We start from the raw sequence: 16,963 nt of genomic DNA, 5'->3' as shown, positions 1-16,963 counted from the left end.
TAAATATAACCTTGATATTTTAAATATTGACGAATTAAGCTATGACTATTGCAATGCTTTTACCTCAAGAGTAGATCATGAGACACACAGGGTTTGTCAATGTGTTTTAATATGTGCTTGTAGTTGAAAAACATACAGTATATCCTCCAGGCCACCAGGTGTCGCTCCGGCGCCTTTTCTAAACCCGAGAGCGCAGAGAGGTCCGCGGATGTTTTTAAGTCGTTTGAGGTTACCTAGCAGTGAAATTTCATCCCGAATTACCTGTGACATACGGCCAGCTTGAAATTACTGCAAATTCAAAACTTGGTCAGTTGGATTGACTTGAGGATTGTCTTCAAAACGGTTGCAAAACGATGTCGGCCAGCTGTGGACGGAATCCTCCTCCTTTTCCCGACAACGAAGACCTGGAGGCTGAATTAGACCCTCGAGTACCGGACAGCGACGAAGATGATGAAGGGGAGGACATATTTATCGGGGCGAGAGTGAGACACTTGTTTTGGAATAAATGTTTATCATAATTTAACCAAGTCGGATAAGCGTGAATATTAAGGTGTCATTTAACAAAAGCTAGCTGTTCGCTTAGCTCAATTTAGCAACTAACTTAATATAGGTGACAGTCAGCCGTTAATGCCTTTATTTAATCTTTTTGCAGAGTATACCGATCACACCCACATCCGGTCCTGATGAGGGTCCTGATGGTGATATTTTCAGTGAGGAGGGGTCTTACATCAGGACCACCACTAATGGTCTTCACTCTGATGAAGAACTGGATCTGTTTACTGGTATTTTTTTCTTCATTTTGTAATGAGCAATACATGCATAAAGACACTTGATTTAAATAATAAATTCCTCCTTTGTCTGTAAAACAGTGAGACATCCACTGATCATGTAAAGATGTCTTGTCTGCAGAAGCCACTGTAGAACTGACCCTTACCAACACCACCAGTCAAGGCAGAAGAGAGATTATTGGCCCGACTGCATCGGCATGCAACACCATACATGTGCCTAACTCCATTCACAAACCCAGTATTGTGAACAAGACCATGGAGGAGGTACTGAAACAAGAGCCGTCATGTGCCTTCAGTTGCATTAATGAATTATTTATAAAGAATCTTAATTCTAACTACATGCTGGTACATTTTAACAGCTTGAGGAGGAGGAAAGCCAAGATCAGTTTGAGCTGAACGTTGCAGTCACCAACCCAGAGAAAATTGGTATGTGTGCATAATAAAGCCGGTCTGTATTGAGCCTTTTTTGCTTGTATTGTGACTATGTTTTTTGTTTTGTTTACTGTGTCACAGGAGATGGCATGAATGCCTATATGTCTTACAAAGTGTCAACTCAGGTTCAACAAAAATCTCTCTTTTTAATCATTATTTAGGTTGTTTGATTTTTTTTAAAATCAACATTATGTGCTCTTTTTGTGCTTCTCTCTCTTTTCAGACTACATTGCCCATGTTTCGTAATAAGATGTTTTCTGTGCGCCGGCGTTTCAGCGATTTTCTGGGACTTTACGAAAAGCTTTCGGCAAAACACTCCTTGCTAGGCTGCGTCATCCCACCGCCACCTCAGAAAAGCGTAGTGGGTAAAGAGTCTTGCTTTCTGTTTGATCCAGACATGTGTACTTAACATTTCTAGGGTGACGTCACAACAGTCATTTATTTCCCTGGAAATTGCCAATAAATAATTGCACGTTGATGTCAATGTGGGCGGAGCTTAATCATTCTCATGGTTTGGTGTTACAGGAATGACTAAAGTGAAGGTGGGGAAGGAGGACTCCTCCTCAGCAGAGTTTGTGGAGAAGAGACGAGCAGCGCTGGAGAGGTGAACTCGTGCATTATTATAAATACACCCAGAACATGTTCACTTACACAGTTGCGATTTGTATCTCTCTTGTGATATTTACTAACTGGCTGTTTGTATTTTTTGCAGATATCTGCAGAGGGTAGTAGCCCATCCATCTCTGCTGCAAGACCCCGATGTTCGAGAGTTTTTAGAAAGAGATGAGGTGATCATATCCATATTAGACACATCAGTTTTAAGAGAGATTTTAAAAGGGGACAGAGAATGATAAACCATTTTTACCTTGTCTTTGTTGAATAATGGTAGTCTACCCGCATTCACAAACATACAAAAAGTTCTAGACATGCTATGCTAAACACCTCAGTCTCATAGAAATTCCTCTTTTAGAAATGTCAGCCAGAAAACGGCTCAATCTGAAAAACTGATGCTTATGACATCACAGGCATCTAACTGCCCCTCCGCTTTAAAATAATTGGCTACATTTTTTGAGTGGCAGCAAATTCAACCAATCAGTAATGAGATTGCAAGTTAAGCCAGTAGGGGGAGCCAAATAGTTGCAAAACCACTTGTTTAAAATCCCACACCCTAATATCTGAGAGAGGTTTTTAGGAAGCTTCTAAGGCATTACAGACCCAAACAAAAACATTTTTGTCTACATGTCACATCACAGAACAAGGATAAGTTCAATCATTCTATGTCACCTTTAATATTGTAATGTGTAATTGTGTATGCGTGTGTTTTAGTTGCCCAGAGCGGTGAATACTCAGACTTTGAGTGGATCTGGCCTGTTAAAGATGATAAACAGAGCATCAAATGCAGTGAACAAGATGACTGTTAAAATAAATGAATCAGATAATGTAAGAGGATATCAGTTCCTGCACCTACAGACATATACTTTCACTATCTGTTGCATTTTGCAGAAGTTTGACACCTGTGTGTGTGTGTGTGTGTGTGTGTGTGTGTGTGTGTGTGTGTGTGTGTGTGTGTGTGTGTGTGTGTGTGTGTGTGTGTGTGTGTGTGTGTGTGTGTGTGTGTGACAGTGGTTTGAAAGTAAGCTTCAGGAGGTGGAGAATGAGGAGCAGCTGTTGAGGAGGCTTCACACTGCTGTTGACTCGTTAGTAAACCACAGGAAAGGTGAGAGTGAAAAGTACGCTGTTTCATGCTACACTGTTTAACAAATGAATTTACATTTAGGCATTTAGCGGCTCGTTTATCCAAAGTGGCTAGGGACAAATTAAATCAATACTTTTTAGTCAGTATGTGTGTTCCCTGGAATTAAACCCATGACCTATACGTTGCTAACCCAATGCCCTACCAATTAACCTATTGCTAAGCCCCGCCCCTCGTATGCAGATTTAATCTTACCCTGCGGTACATGAACAGTGTTAATCCTGATCCTGTCATCTGCGATCGTGATGACCGTAACATTAGCGTAAGCTTCTCCTGCTTGCATTGTGATCTGTAAACCCTCGCTTTCAAATTAATCTTGTTTCACACCATATTTATATTCAAATCTTTTATGTATCCCTCTGTGGCATATTTAAGTCCTACTTGGTGGTCCTTCAGTGTCCAAAATATATCAAAAACATCCTTGGAAAAGGTTTTTAAAACCTGTCTGCTCCCATTGTAAAACAGCTAGCAACCGTGTGTTTGTCCGAGCTGGGAATGGTAACTAAGGCGAGGCTTAGCAATAGGTCAATTGAGCTACAGGAACACTACAGGATCACAGATTCACATTAATTTAATTTCAAGAACTTTTCAACAGTCTTCAAGACTTTTCTTACTATATATATATATATATATATATATATATAGCCCGAATTTAATGATTTGTGTAAGTAGATTACATACAAAGTCAATGCAAAGACAATAATAGTATTTGGGGGCGATGCGAATGACACATATTGGCCGACACGATTGCCGCAAAAACACTCTATTCGCCTGAGTGGAAAATCTTCAACTCAAAAATTAACATGACACGAAATTAAGTCCCGCGAGTAATCTAGAGCGAGGAACGTGATGCTTCATGTTTGGTGTGTATGCCCTCATAAGTCCATTGTTTTATGTAAACCATGGTGTCTGTCTATCCCATAGAGTTGTGTAACAACACAGCGGTGTTCAGTAAAAGTGTAGCGATGCTGGGCAGTGTGGAGGAGAACTCTGCGCTGTCTCGTGCACTGTCACAGCTGGCCGAGGTGGATGATAAGATGGAGCAGCTCCACCAGCAACAAGTCTTCAGTGATTTCTTCATTCTTGGAGAGCTCATGGCCGACTATGTCAGACTGCTAGGGGCTGTGAGGGTAGGAGTGCACAACCACTTATCTACATAACCCAAAGCCCATCACATAAATAATATCAGTGCATATTACATTAACATAACCTGTAGAGGCATTTGGCAAATGCTTTAATATTTAAACTGTGCATTAAAGCTACACATTATATTGGTATGCTTGGGAATCGAATCCATGGTGTTGCCATTGTTGGCAGTGTGCTTAGCTAGTTAAGCTAAAGGTAACTCAAAATGTCTTGATGTGTGAATGCCTTACAATTAACCTGAGCTCATAATAATCGGCTGAACATGGTTAGAAAATAGTAGAAGTTTTTAATGTGATAATGTTGTTTACTTTGTGGCCCTCAGTGCTGTTTTGAGCAGAGGATAAAGGTGTGGCAACGTCTGCAGGAGGCTCAAAGCACACTTCAGAAGAAACGAGAGGCAGAGGCCAAACTGCTCTGGGCAAACAAACCCGACAAACTGCAGCAGGCTAAAGATGACATAAATGAGGTTAAACGTCAACATTAAACAAATAAAGTAGAGGCAATGAACAGATAAATGCTCAACATCCCATTTTATTACACAGCGCTCTGGAATGCTTGATTCTGATTGGCCAGTTGCAACATTCTGAGGTATGTTATTTACAGATAACAACAGCCGCATTTGGGTTCAATGAGTCATCTTGACAGCTGCAGTTGAAAACTTAAAAATAAATGAAATATAAATATGCAACTAATAACGTATATCAGAATATATTTACAAATTAAACCAAATTGTGCTTGATGTTTGTGTCTTGGCTTAAAAATATGCTAATTTTCCAGCTCCCCTAGAGTTAAAAATTTGATTCTTACCGTTCTGGAATTCATTCAGCTGATCTCCGGGTCTGGCAATAACAATTGAAAATTGGTTGCCAGTGACAATAGTTAATTATTCAGTTTATTGGTCATTACACAAAAATATTTAATCGCTGGATGTTGCGATTGACCAATCAGAATCAAGGAAGCGATTTAATAATGTATAATGCATCATGCATGTACCTTAGGGCAACACAAAGCAAATCTTAACCTGTTCATATTAACAAATTGTTATTTAATAGTTATTATTATATAATAAAAGACTGGTAACAAATTTGCTGTTAACCGCCGGCTTTCTTTGTATTTCTGCATAGTGGGAGTCTAAAGTCAGTCAGTATGAAAGAGATTTTGAAAGAGTCACCTGTACAGTGCGCAAAGAAGTGCTCAGGTTTGAGGTAAGATGGATTGTGTTATACTCCGCACCACACAAAAAAACAAAGTTGCAAAAGCCTTGAGAGTCCATCCCTTTAATATTAAATATGCTGGAGGCTGTTGGATAGATGGCAGGGAGAAAATCACCTCAGAAATTTGGGGGTACTGGACTCAAGATATTTTGTTTTTGGTAACTGGGTGATGATCAGCATTCACAGAAGTGTTAAATATACTGATCAATTCAAGTATACATGGAAGTCATCAATATTACGGTGTTGTCTTTACAGAAAGAGAAAACCAGAGATTTTAAACAGCACATAGTGAAATATATTGAGTCCCTGCTTCACACCCAGCATCGGGTAAGTGTGTGTGTGTGTGTGTGTGTGTGTGTGTGTGTGTGTGTGTGTTTTGCCCTATTACAGTATGTAGCCATTTGTTAATTGTTCCTTATCTTCAACCAGCTTGTGAAATGCTGGGAGGCTTTCCTGCCTGAGGCCAAAGCTATCGCCTGATCAGATTATTACCTCACACGCTCCCAACCTTTGACCTTGAGCAGACAATCAACATTTCTCTCTTCCTTTGCTCACTCTCTCAGAAAACATGCATACATCATTCCATAACAGTGTATCTTTAGTTTTATGATGGTAACTTTGTGCTGTGGCCCATGGTACCTTTGACAGTTGAATGTTGAGTGTAAAAGTTAAAGGTCAAAGTAGCTTGAAGCAGGAACAGCGTGTGAGATACTGCAAGAATATTTTTTGTGTGCGCACGTATGTATGTGTGTGTGTGTTTGTGTTTAGTGTTATCCATAAGGGTTTTAATGTTGCTTAGACCGTGTAGTGTTTTAAACTGCCTTTGAGTCTCATTACGTTGTCGTAATGGATGTGCACAGGGATTAGACTGAACATTTAAAGTTTAAAATCCATTTCAGATTTGCATCATTTACATTTTTGAAAAAGTACAAACACAGGAGATTTCAACAGCACTTCTTGCAGGCTGATTTTGCAAAGCGAAGTGTGGTACGATGTAGAAATTGAATCACAGAATGAGAAAGAAAAATGAGGTAATGTCTTTTGAAATGAGTCTCAGTATGTGTTTGTTGTTAATGTAAATTGGTGCTTTCTGACTGTTAAATTGATTTTCTCAAACATATGCACTGATCTGGACTGGTCCAGATGAAAGTTCACTTATAGGTGGACAAAATTTCTATTAAAAAACTATATTAAGAAGTACAGTAACTCTTCAAAGAATTAATTTCTTTGGGAAAATGTGTAAAAGAATTGTATTGTGAAATGCTTTTAGCATATAACATTGATACTCTGCTACATTATATCATACTACCTGCATAAACCAGTATGGGTTGTTCCTGACTAATTCTCAATTTTGGAATATGTGGTTACCTTCTTAGCAGGAACACATTGGGTTCCAATGTTTTCCTCTGACAATAAATGAAAAGCTCAGATGCAAAACACTCTAAGTGCATCTGATATGTTGTAAATGAGCATTTTTATCAGACACTTCTTGTCAACAAACCGGTATTTCTGAATGATCTGAGGTGAAATTATTTGAGTAATGTATAATATGTGCCGAGCGCATTTTTAACGGAGGTTGCGTTTAGAGGCTTTTGCTTCTGAGCTCCTGAAATATTCTGTAAAGGTGTTGTTATGCATATGAATTATAAGACTCCATTTTAACTATTAACAAGATGTTTGTGATCTATTAAAAGATGTGCGTTTAACCATTGTGTCAACCATCCTTTGCATTCAATAAAAATAAAAAAGGACAAAAGTTGATCAGTTGCTTATTAGATGCATCTTGTTTGTAAAACAACATTACATTATTATACTTGAAGGTAGTGTGCACGATTTTTTAAAAACACTTGGGCCGGGTTGCGTATGTGTGGGGCGGGTCTATCAAAAGAAGGTCCAGAGTCTATTGGGTAGGGCTGTGTCTGTTTAGGTGATTTCAAATGTTCAAATTGGCTTTCAGAGATCGTGCACCTCGCTTTTAATATGTCATTTTATTATAATTCTGCCCACAAATCTGAAGGACATCGGAACAGTGGAGCTATGAGCAGACCTAGCAATCTATAGCTGTCATTTTACAGTACTACAGACCCAATATAGTCTGGCTTCAAGTATCCCAATTTTATCCAAAATAAACCTGAATTTGGTTAAATAACTTGTGATGTATGATATTTCATCATGTAAACATCATGTTTGCTGGGGAGAAAGTAAAAATGCAATGACTCAAAATGCAAACAATAACATTTATTCAAAATAACAGACATGTTTGGCAATTAAGACAGTTTGGAATGATTGTAATGAATAAAAATATTCCCTCATAATTCTTTATTTGCCATTTTTATCAAACGCTACAATTTTGAATTAACTATGACATAATTGGAACTCAATTATTATTGTATGGTGTCAATATTTTTCAAAATTAAGTTTACATTTTTATTTAAAGTCGAGTGGTGATGATGGTGGAATGGAACAACATTATATCAGGAACATTCAGCAACAAATTTACAGAATTTGAATACAGAGAAAAAAACAAACGCTGTTATTCTGAAATTTACAAATATCATAAACTATTCTGTCGCTGTTTTTGTGAATTAAAAAGAAATCATCTCATAAAAAGCATGAGCATAGTCCATTACATTATCCCAATGCAAGGCCTTGATGTGCGTCTAGTAGTCCAACTTTGTGAAATCCCTTAAAATGATATCCATAGTAACCTAACCTGAAAACATTTAATTGCACCCCCTGAATCTTTAAAAGAAAGTACTTAACAACAGTAGAACTAATAAGCCACGCCCACAAAAAGGGCAAGCCAATAGTCCTTAAGCTTCAGAGAGGACAGAAGTTTATTCATACTGTCCACATCTCTCAGGGTTATTCTGAGCTTCACAGTCAAGTTTAAGCTCCTCCTTTACACTTTTGTAAACTTCTTGGCCAATAAAGAGAGCTGTTACTACCATGGACACTACTGCAACAATTGGTTCCCTTTTCTCTGTTTTGCAGTTCTAAGAATGTACTTAAAGCATTATCAAGTCCCCCTTAAAATAAATAAAGGTTTGGACTGAAGAAAGTAAAGACTGTCTGCGATGGCTTTAAGTTTCTTTGATATGTTGGTGCGGTGTCCTCACAGGTCCTCTTCACTGTCCCAGAATTCTTCTTTGCGGAGGAGCCGGTATGATTGTCAGGAGTCACTTTCATTTATGACATGACTGTAGCCAGCCGCTGGCTCTTTTTGCCTGCACAGCAGTACTAACAGCAGTAAAACCAAAAGGAAGAGCAGACAGCCACATATTGCCAGTCCAATGATGACCTCTACAAACATATATGAAAGAGAACCATAAGAAAAAAAGTGTATATATATATATAGACAGCAATTTATTTGTATTATTATTTATAGAAATATATATATATATATATATATATATATATTTTCACACGACTGAAATGTTAACTATGATCTTTAAATCATTTAATCTGATGGTATATGGTTAAATGCTTGAAATGACTTTTGTAGACAAAAATATAACTCTGCCAAACAGATTAATTTCTGTTATTAGAAAACAAAAAAAATATTTTAAAATATTTTTGAAGGAAAAGCAGTCAATAAGAGCACAGATTAAATGTGAACTTCAATATTCTTTTGAAAAATCATCCTTATGTGAAACTTTAAGAAGCATTCTTGATAAAATGACCCGAGTATGGTTTTGCAATATCTAGGCAAAGGGTGACTACACTTCAGATGATAAAAATTAACAGTTTTGATTTATTTTGGATGCTTTTAGTCACCAACATAACTCCCACAGTTACATTTGTGTTGCCATAGTTTGGACGAGTTTATTATGTATATATGTATGTGTATATGTGTATGTCAACATTTAAAGTGGATCAAAACTTTTACGATAGTTATCTTAAAAGTTTGAACAAGACTTATTAGCACTAGACTTTGATGAACCCTTTTGATCTACTTGAAATGTTGACTAGGGTATATTAAATATATAAATATAAAAATTTCCATAAAAACACATAAGATGTAAGCAGTAGGGAGCATTTATTAATATAGAAGAGTGAGTTTACCAGTGTCTGTAGTATTTTTGCCTATCTGACACTCTCGATTCCAATCTTGAGGAATAACATCATGCGTGAGCTTCAAGAAGTCCTGAAGGGGGCAGCGCTGAGAACAACCCGGTAAAGACACGGCATACGGCTCAGACACAGAGCTGTCATTGCGATAAAACATCTCTATTGAAAATGACCTGTAAGAGACAAAACGGCAATAGAATATTTGGTAACTTTAGACTTATTTTAGCATCTTGCAGAAATGTAATTTTTGGACAATGCACTTGATGTGTTACCCATTCTTCTCCTGGTGAAGTTCAAATATATGGCAAGAGGCATAAGGTGGCTGCAATCCACTGAAGACATTTAGAGCTTCCTGCAGGGCTACAACTGTTGAGTCATGCTGGTGAGGAAACAGATCACATTACAGGAACTGCTTTCTCTAAGCATAACTTATTTTCTTAAGGTGTGTACTGACAATAAAACCTTAGGCTTTTTTAATGCTGATGTCTGTGTCACACGACTTACTGCGGAGTATACGATCATCTTCACTTCCTGTTTTGAGCCTGGATCTGCTGCAGCTGAGATATTCTTAATGATCTGATCTAACAACAGGCCTGTAAGATAAAGAGTGTCAAGACAACACTTAAAATATCACAAGATTATTGTCGCAACAATCCTGTGGCAACTTTTGTGTAATCCAATCTTCAGTACAGTCCACTTTTACATTAAATTCCTTACTTTAAAAAGTATGTGAACACCTCCCCGGATTCTGCAGTGATAGCTGCCCATTGCTCCGGGTTTGCAGCGGTCACATACTGAACAAGCATGTCACAATTGTCTTTCACATAATGTGTGATGCTTACAGATCAAATGTTAAACCTCCTGATGTGCTCGCAATCAAATCGGGGCTGGCCTGATCATGTCAAACATGTTAGATATTTAGGATTTTAATCGGGGTGATTCATCAATTCTTGCATCAGGAAACAAAACAACTGCCTGAATGTGATGTTCTTATTTACTTAGCGTATTTCCTTTTAGGATGACTTGCAACATTCTGTCCAGGGACAACAGGTGAAAATAGCCCTCGGCTAATTTTGGTGCATTTACAGAAATGTTTTATTAATGTACAATGTCCCTGATAACTAAACAAATAAAATAAATAAATAAATAAATAAATGCACCCATGAAAATGCGTCACAAACATTTTGTCAAATACAATTGCTTAGGAGAAATCGCCTCAGTTTTAACCTAGTGAGCATAGAAAGCTACTAGCGTACTAGCTTGCAAATGTAAACATTATAACTAATAATACATTTGTCACAATCATCTGCTTCCCTGTGAGGTCATGTGAAATGCTCCCTCTGGCACACTAATCTTAAACGTATCTTTGTATGTAAAGCATATTTTTAGGGGCTACTGTATTTACCCAGGTGTCTATTTATTTCATGTAGCAGCCGCTCCTTATGTTCCAACAACACTGTAGAACAAACTTAATTGCCTATGTTTGCTTTAAAGTGAAAAACTGTGTTACTATGAAAATGAGTAAAGCTCTCACCTCCTTGAAGCCTGGATTTCTCCTTTCTTTTATAGACTCCAAACATGATTTGAAAACCAAAGTTCTTCAACACCTCTAGTGTCGCCATCACATCTGGAGTAACCCAGGAAGGCGGTTTCAGCCCATGCTTTGCCTGGTAACAGATTTACAGAATCAGAGAGAATTACTGACAAATATGAGAATTCATAAGACATTTTTGAAATGCAGTAAATGGGTGCAATAGGCAGTTTCTATACGTGGAAGAGTGGTTCTGCTGTGTAGTGTAAAAGGACATAAAAAGGATAAATTATTGTGTTAAGAAACAAATGGAGTGGATTAAAAAAAAACAATAATGAATGACAGAATATCAACATATATAAATAAAGTGTCAGTAATTTGTAGAAGAAACTTACCTCACAAAACAATGTGTCATGAACACTCCAAACGTTCTCAACGGAGACTGCATTCAAACCGGTTTTATTTCTCACCATCTCTATAAAGTCCTGCAGAAAACAAAATGACATCACTATTTAACCCTAAATCACAAGACTGCATGGTGCACTGTGTAACAGTCTATCATTATAGCTGTGAACATGTTATTTGCTGGAAAGATTATAAGCAGAGGCACAATGAGCTGCTACTACAGAAAAACTTGACAACTTGCCTTGTAGGTGTTGGTCACGTTAACAAAGCTGTCTGACTTAAAAGTCTCATTCAAGAGCTCTTCGTAGCGAGGACAGTTTGCTACTGGAAACGCGAGCAGCTGGAAAAGAAAACACACTGTTACCATCTCGAGTGTTCATGGGAACAGTTTTTAAACATACAGAGACACTTGATGCTGTACAAATATTAACACAGCAGGATATAAGGGCCAAAGGGTGTCAAGAAAGTGCGAAAAGAGCTCTCTTACCCTCTCTTCATCTTCTGGAACCGTGTGAATGGGTATTGGCTGCCACTTTAGATCTGGATTAAAGATCTGAGAACGGTTAGGTGGGAACAGACCAGCCAGGTTTACTTCTGCACTCATTAGAGTCCGGTCAATATCTGTACTTCGTATATAGATCTACAACACAAAGCAAGCAGTGTTAATGTATAGAAAATGAAATCCAATAAATCTGGCTCAAGTAAGCACAACAATACACAAGTAATAGGGCTTATCAATCTATAAGTTTAAACATGTTTCAATTAAAATTTAAGTTTCAATTAGTGACCTCATGTCGGTCGTAGTCTTCACTCAGGAATCCTGTGTAGCGTTTCCTTAAAAACTGTCCCAGTTCAAAGTGCTGCCTCATTCCCTCCTTGAAAATTGAGGAAAATAAAAACACATTCTGTTATCATCATGTCGCATAACAAAGGAAACAATACAGATGTGGTAGAAAAACTAATGCATTTTTACTAGCATACAAAGAGCACTACAGAATGCAAAGCAGGGACTCTTTTCCTACGGTATGATGTGAAACGAGGAAAAAAACAATCTAAAAACCTAGACTTACACATCTTTCGTGGAATTTAAAGAGATATTATATACCCTTAAGTACCAATTTCTTTGTTATGCTGAATGATATTTTGATGAATGTTTTAATCAAGCAGTTTTGGAGCACCATTGATTTCCACAGTAATAATAATAATACATTTTATTTTAAGGCGCCTTACATGACACTCAAGGACACCTTACAAACACAGTAAAACAGTCAGTAGTAATGATATACACAATGTCAAAACCATAAAAACCAATATTAAAACAAAAACAAAAAAAATCACATGAAAGCCACCCGGAAAAGATGGGTCTTAAGACGAGATTTATAAAACAAAGAGACTACCACTGTTTTGCACATCCTGTGGCAGCAAGTTCCAAAGGTAAGGAGCTGCATGACTAAAAATAGTAGTATAAAAATACTATGGTAGTCAATGGTGCCCCAAAACTGTTTGATTACAAACATTGTTCAAAATATCTTACTTTGCATTCAGCAGAACAAAGAAATTCAAACAGGTTTGGGACAACTTGAGGGGAAGTAAATGATGACAGAATTTTTATTTTAGGGTGAACTATCCCTTTAAGGTCCACAAAAGATCACTATAGACATGCAAGTCTAGGATTTTAAGATTGCGTGTCGCTTCAATGGCCTGACCACTAATGTAGATGAAAGGGTAAGTGCTTGAAGATGACAATTAGCTTGACTGCCTTTGTTTTGGGGTTTCATGATTCCTTAAGGGAGTGTTTGTTGCCATCACATTAGACAACCAGAGACAACCAGTCATTATGACTATAGTTTTCAAAATAAATGCCTCACACTATTGTTTAATTAGACACTCATTGTATAGCATGTAACCATTTAAACAAAAGGTATGTTTGTGTTTAGCAGCATAAAGCCCCTAGGTATGTGTGCGTTACCTTAGAAAGTTGTCCAAAACCTTGGGGCCAGGCGCTCTCCTGGTAGGGGTCAGTCGGATAGGCCCTAATTGGAGATCTGTCACCATGACGATAGAGCTGAGAGGAAGTAAACATTTCATTAGTATGGGGGATTGCAGTCTGCTTTTTGGAGGATGTAATACTGAGCAATTCCAGTTAGGAAATTGATCTTGTCATGTGGTCATAAACTCCACACACCACAAGCAGATCTATTTCCTTATCTCTGTCTTTTATAGAAATCAGCTGTGTTGAATGTCTATCACAATATATTCCTGACTTTCCAGTTCTGGATCTGTTCAAAGTGACTGCCTTATCTCTTTTTTTATTTACAGAATGGTAACTTAACAGCAAATCTATAAAATAAACACCTACTTTTCTGAATCTCTTTCCAAACAGAGTATGTTTAATACAGGTGCCTTAAACTATAGCCATGTTACAATTACTTTTAGGTTGACATAAACTAAACTTTTGTTTGCGATGAAACCAAAGCAGCAAGACGACCTTTTGATCATGTGAACCGCAGACTGAGCAAGTTTAAATAAACAATGGTCAATGTTTAAGTCGAGAACAAGTGCCAAAACAATAAAGTTGTTAGCCAGTAAAAGGCTGTTTGTTGCAGATTGTTAGCAGACATTATCATTCACATAAAAGGGTAGGCTAAATACAGTTTAAATCCAAACTGATACTGTAAATAAACAAAACACTGCGAACAAGACGAACATCAATAGCTGACAGGAACACACAATTCATTTTCACAACAACTCTACTAAACACACAGCGTTTACGCTTAAATAAAACAAATCTGTTTTACATAATAAGTGTCTGTGTCCTTTTATAATGAGATGTTTCTGTCTAACCAGCTGCAGCCAAAATTTACATGAACACAATCTGGCAATCACAGTCTTTCATGGACAGATGCATACTCACCACAGTGACAAATCTGAGTGTGTTAGTTTCATTGGCAAGACTGAAATCAAAGAGAAACACCAGGATCAGAAAATGTAAATCCATACTTGGGAGCGAGAACTGCGAGAACTACAGTAAGCTCTATGAAGAATCGTTGCCTGCCCGGCCGACTTGGCAAACACAAGAGCTGCACGGGTTTCCGGGTTGAGGAACGCTTCTATTGGTCAGTTTATTCTGCAGCTTTAAATGCCGTAACGTGATTGGCTGCTTTAAAAAGAGGATGGACTTATTATGAAATTCCACTTAATGTAACAATATTTCTTTGTTTAATGAGCGCGTTTATGTGCATGGGATTACGTTATAAGAGTGGCATTGGATTATTAATATGCAAAACCTGTAACGTTAAAAGGTTGAAAACAGTTGCTCTGTAAATGTATTTTTTGCGTATATGCAAATAATACACAAAAAAGAAACAAAACAACGTAGTATTTATGATATAAACAATGAAAAACCACAATATAATCATATTTTAAATTAACAACAAACTCATAATTTATTATAAAAAAATCTCATAACAAATATGGACACACTCAAACATTATTTAGACCGATTTAGTTAATCCCACGGAGAATATGTGGTCAATCCTCAAGAGGAAACAAAAACCTACAAATTCTGACAAACCCCAAGCATTGATTATGCAAGAATGGGCTTCCATAAGTCAGGAGTTGATAGACAGCATGCCAGGGCGAATTGCAGAGGTTTTGAAAAAGGTATCTTTGCATAAATTTAATCGTAAATAAAAACATTTGCCACTTATGAAATGCTTGTAATTTTACTTCAGGATAACATCTGACAAAGATCAAAAACACTGAAGCAGCAGACTTTGTGAAAATTAATATTTGTGACATTCTCAGAACTTTTGGCCACGGCTGTACAACTGTGTAGAATTTAAGCAAAATGTGCACCAATGGCAAAGTATTTAATACAACGACCAGTCAGCTGATGTGGTGATCGATGTTTTCGGTAATTGATTATTTCGGCTCTGCGCTCTGTTGCCTTTGCCTACACGCGTTTTGGCAGGAGGTTTTGAGCAGCAGCAGGAGCACACATCCAATGTACATAACTATCAGGAATAAACAGGAGTAACGTTAATCATAACTGTCTTTGTTACAAACCCGAAATTAAATTATGACTGAAGATTCAGGCAACGTCACTGCCCCAACGTAATTTTTTTAGTTTATATTCAAGATTTCAAGGAGTGTAATCGGACTAAAATATTTCAAAAAAGGTAAGTTAGGCCAAAGAAAAAAAGAGTGGTTGTTTAAAATACATTTTACATTGAAAACACTTGAGAAATTTAATATAACCATGTGGTACATTGCATCATCCGCTCTGGTTTAATAACTGCTATGTGACAGTTATCTTGATTTCCTTACTCTTTTAAGTTGTAAATTATATATTTGAGTGGCTTTACAGTTTTTTTTACTGTTCACACGTTAATATAACGTCAACAGGTGGCAAGTCGTGTAACGTTACGTTTAACGTCCACTTTCTCCTTTGTGCTTCTATAGTAAAACAACTGAAGTCAAACGTGGTCATGTACCTGGCCTGTCAGATTAAAGTTAGTTCTAGTCAGAGTGTTACGCTTTATCCACGTGTTTTACCCCCCCCCCCCCCCACGTTTTAAATGTGTATGTATGTATGTGTGTATGTGTATATATCCCAAATGCATGCCCTGTCTCTTCCCTGTAATATAAGCATGATAGACCATTATTTGCTGATGTCCCCACATAGAAAATCTCTTTGACACACGTGCTTTTACCAAGATTAGGTGTTACAGTCGTGGTAAGGTCGAATATACTGTGCTTGACATTGCAAGATTTCAGATTTCACTGAGATTGAATAAACTCTTTCTTAACAAGAAGTTCTTGCGAAAATATTTTTTTATTAAATCCGTATAAAGTAAAAAAAAAATTTAACACAAACATTGATTCTATGTGTAGGTTTGTGAGCTTATTTTTTTCTATTTTATGAAGCAGTTGGGTATTAGCTTTGTAATAAGGTATTGCTTTTTTCTCCCCCCAGAATGATGGTGCAACAGTAGCAGTGGTGATCTGGTGTGGGTGGGCCAGCGGACGGCTCTGTTGTGAGAGAGAAATATTGAGCGGGTGTAGAGATGAAGATGAGACCGAAGAACTCAGTGTGTATTCTGTCTAGTCGAGAGCGAGGATCACAAGGCCTTGGCTCACACAGAATTCTACTGGAGTTTGTGGAAGAGAAGACACAGCATATGAAATGGCGGAGTCAGGTAACTATATAACACAAACATCTCTGAAGCTGCATCTCAGGTGTCTTGATTATTCTGAAAGCAATGTTTGTTACAATACCCCTGTTGTTTACCGTCATGGTGCTATGTTTTCATTACTCTCCTCACTTCTGTGTGTCCTGAAATGTGTGGGGCTGCAACTGGAAACTGTTGGGGGCTGTTTTCAATTCAACATCATTATCACAGTTAATAAACAAATGAACAGAATTTATTCTTAGATAGTTCAGGAGTTATTTTTCTATGTGTCTGCTTTTTTGAGATTGTTAGATTAACAGAAACACTTAGTCTTAGTTTGCACAATCTTAGAAGTCTTAGAAGTATATGATTTGTTGTCTCTGTGTATTTTTTGGGGTAAGGAAAAACAGACAATAGCATTGTAAATAAACAGTAAGACTGTTATTACA

The 16,963-nt window shown here is 37.3% G+C and overlaps 3 protein-coding genes across 4 annotated transcripts in view; 2 read left to right on the top strand and 1 right to left on the bottom strand.

Annotated features, from left to right (window-relative positions):
* Positions 1 to 166: 166 nt before the first annotated feature.
* On the top strand, positions 167 to 7,039 carry snx1b (sorting nexin 1b). Its single transcript, XM_065289448.2, has 15 exons — positions 167 to 482; positions 653 to 782; positions 910 to 1,052; positions 1,148 to 1,214; positions 1,302 to 1,345; positions 1,444 to 1,585; positions 1,746 to 1,824; positions 1,933 to 2,008; positions 2,547 to 2,660; positions 2,844 to 2,937; positions 3,898 to 4,103; positions 4,442 to 4,585; positions 5,244 to 5,324; positions 5,589 to 5,660; positions 5,763 to 7,039. Exons 1-15 carry the CDS (start codon positions 354 to 356, stop codon positions 5,811 to 5,813), a joined length of 1,572 nt encoding a protein of 523 aa, XP_065145520.1. The 5' UTR covers positions 167 to 353; the 3' UTR covers positions 5,814 to 7,039.
* Positions 7,040 to 7,550: 511 nt separating this feature from the next.
* acp2 (acid phosphatase 2, lysosomal) lies at positions 7,551 to 14,430 on the bottom strand. The gene is made up of 11 exons (XM_065289449.1): positions 14,255 to 14,430; positions 13,310 to 13,405; positions 12,129 to 12,215; positions 11,828 to 11,980; positions 11,582 to 11,680; positions 11,331 to 11,420; positions 10,939 to 11,071; positions 9,909 to 9,997; positions 9,677 to 9,783; positions 9,399 to 9,577; positions 7,551 to 8,636 (listed from the first exon to the last, which is right to left on the bottom strand). Exons 1-11 carry the CDS (start codon positions 14,336 to 14,338, stop codon positions 8,506 to 8,508), a joined length of 1,248 nt encoding a protein of 415 aa, XP_065145521.1. The 5' UTR covers positions 14,339 to 14,430; the 3' UTR covers positions 7,551 to 8,505.
* An 876-nt stretch (positions 14,431 to 15,306) lies between these two features.
* Positions 15,307 to 16,963, top strand: part of ambra1a (autophagy/beclin-1 regulator 1a) — an 84,919-nt gene continuing 83,262 nt past the window's right edge. For both annotated transcript variants that reach the window (XM_065289450.2, XM_065289451.2), the window contains exons 1-2: positions 15,307 to 15,521; positions 16,319 to 16,541. In XM_065289450.2, the coding sequence (XP_065145522.1) occupies positions 16,410 to 16,541 (132 nt within the window). In that variant the 5' untranslated portion in view covers positions 15,307 to 15,521; positions 16,319 to 16,409. The remainder of the gene's footprint in view (positions 15,522 to 16,318; positions 16,542 to 16,963) is intronic.

This window comes from Paramisgurnus dabryanus, chromosome 2 (assembly GCF_030506205.2).
Source record: "Paramisgurnus dabryanus chromosome 2, PD_genome_1.1, whole genome shotgun sequence".
In the NCBI taxonomy this organism is placed as follows: domain Eukaryota; kingdom Metazoa; phylum Chordata; class Actinopteri; order Cypriniformes; family Cobitidae; genus Paramisgurnus; species Paramisgurnus dabryanus.
The sequence above is the reverse complement of the archived record's forward strand: the minus strand, read 5'-3'. Positions and strand labels throughout refer to the sequence as shown.

Bases quoted from the DNA above. Each gene is read 5' to 3' on its own strand.
- snx1b (XM_065289448.2), top strand. From the start codon at position 354: ATGTCGGCCAGCTGTGGACGGAATCCTCCTCCTTTTCCCGACAACGAA. The intron at 1,825-1,932 runs GTGAACTCGTGC...TATTTTTTGCAG, and splicing joins AGACGAGCAGCGCTGGAGAG to ATATCTGCAGAGGGTAGTAG. The intron at 2,661-2,843 runs GTAAGAGGATAT...TGTGTGTGACAG, and splicing joins AAATAAATGAATCAGATAAT to TGGTTTGAAAGTAAGCTTCA.
- acp2 (XM_065289449.1), bottom strand. From the start codon at position 14,338: ATGGATTTACATTTTCTGATCCTGGTGTTTCTCTTTGATTTCAGTCTT. The intron at 13,406-14,254 runs GTGAGTATGCAT...ACTTCCTCTCAG, and splicing joins CACTCAGATTTGTCACTGTG to CTCTATCGTCATGGTGACAG. The intron at 11,421-11,581 runs GCAAGTTGTCAA...TGTTTTCTGCAG, and splicing joins ACGTGACCAACACCTACAAG to GACTTTATAGAGATGGTGAG.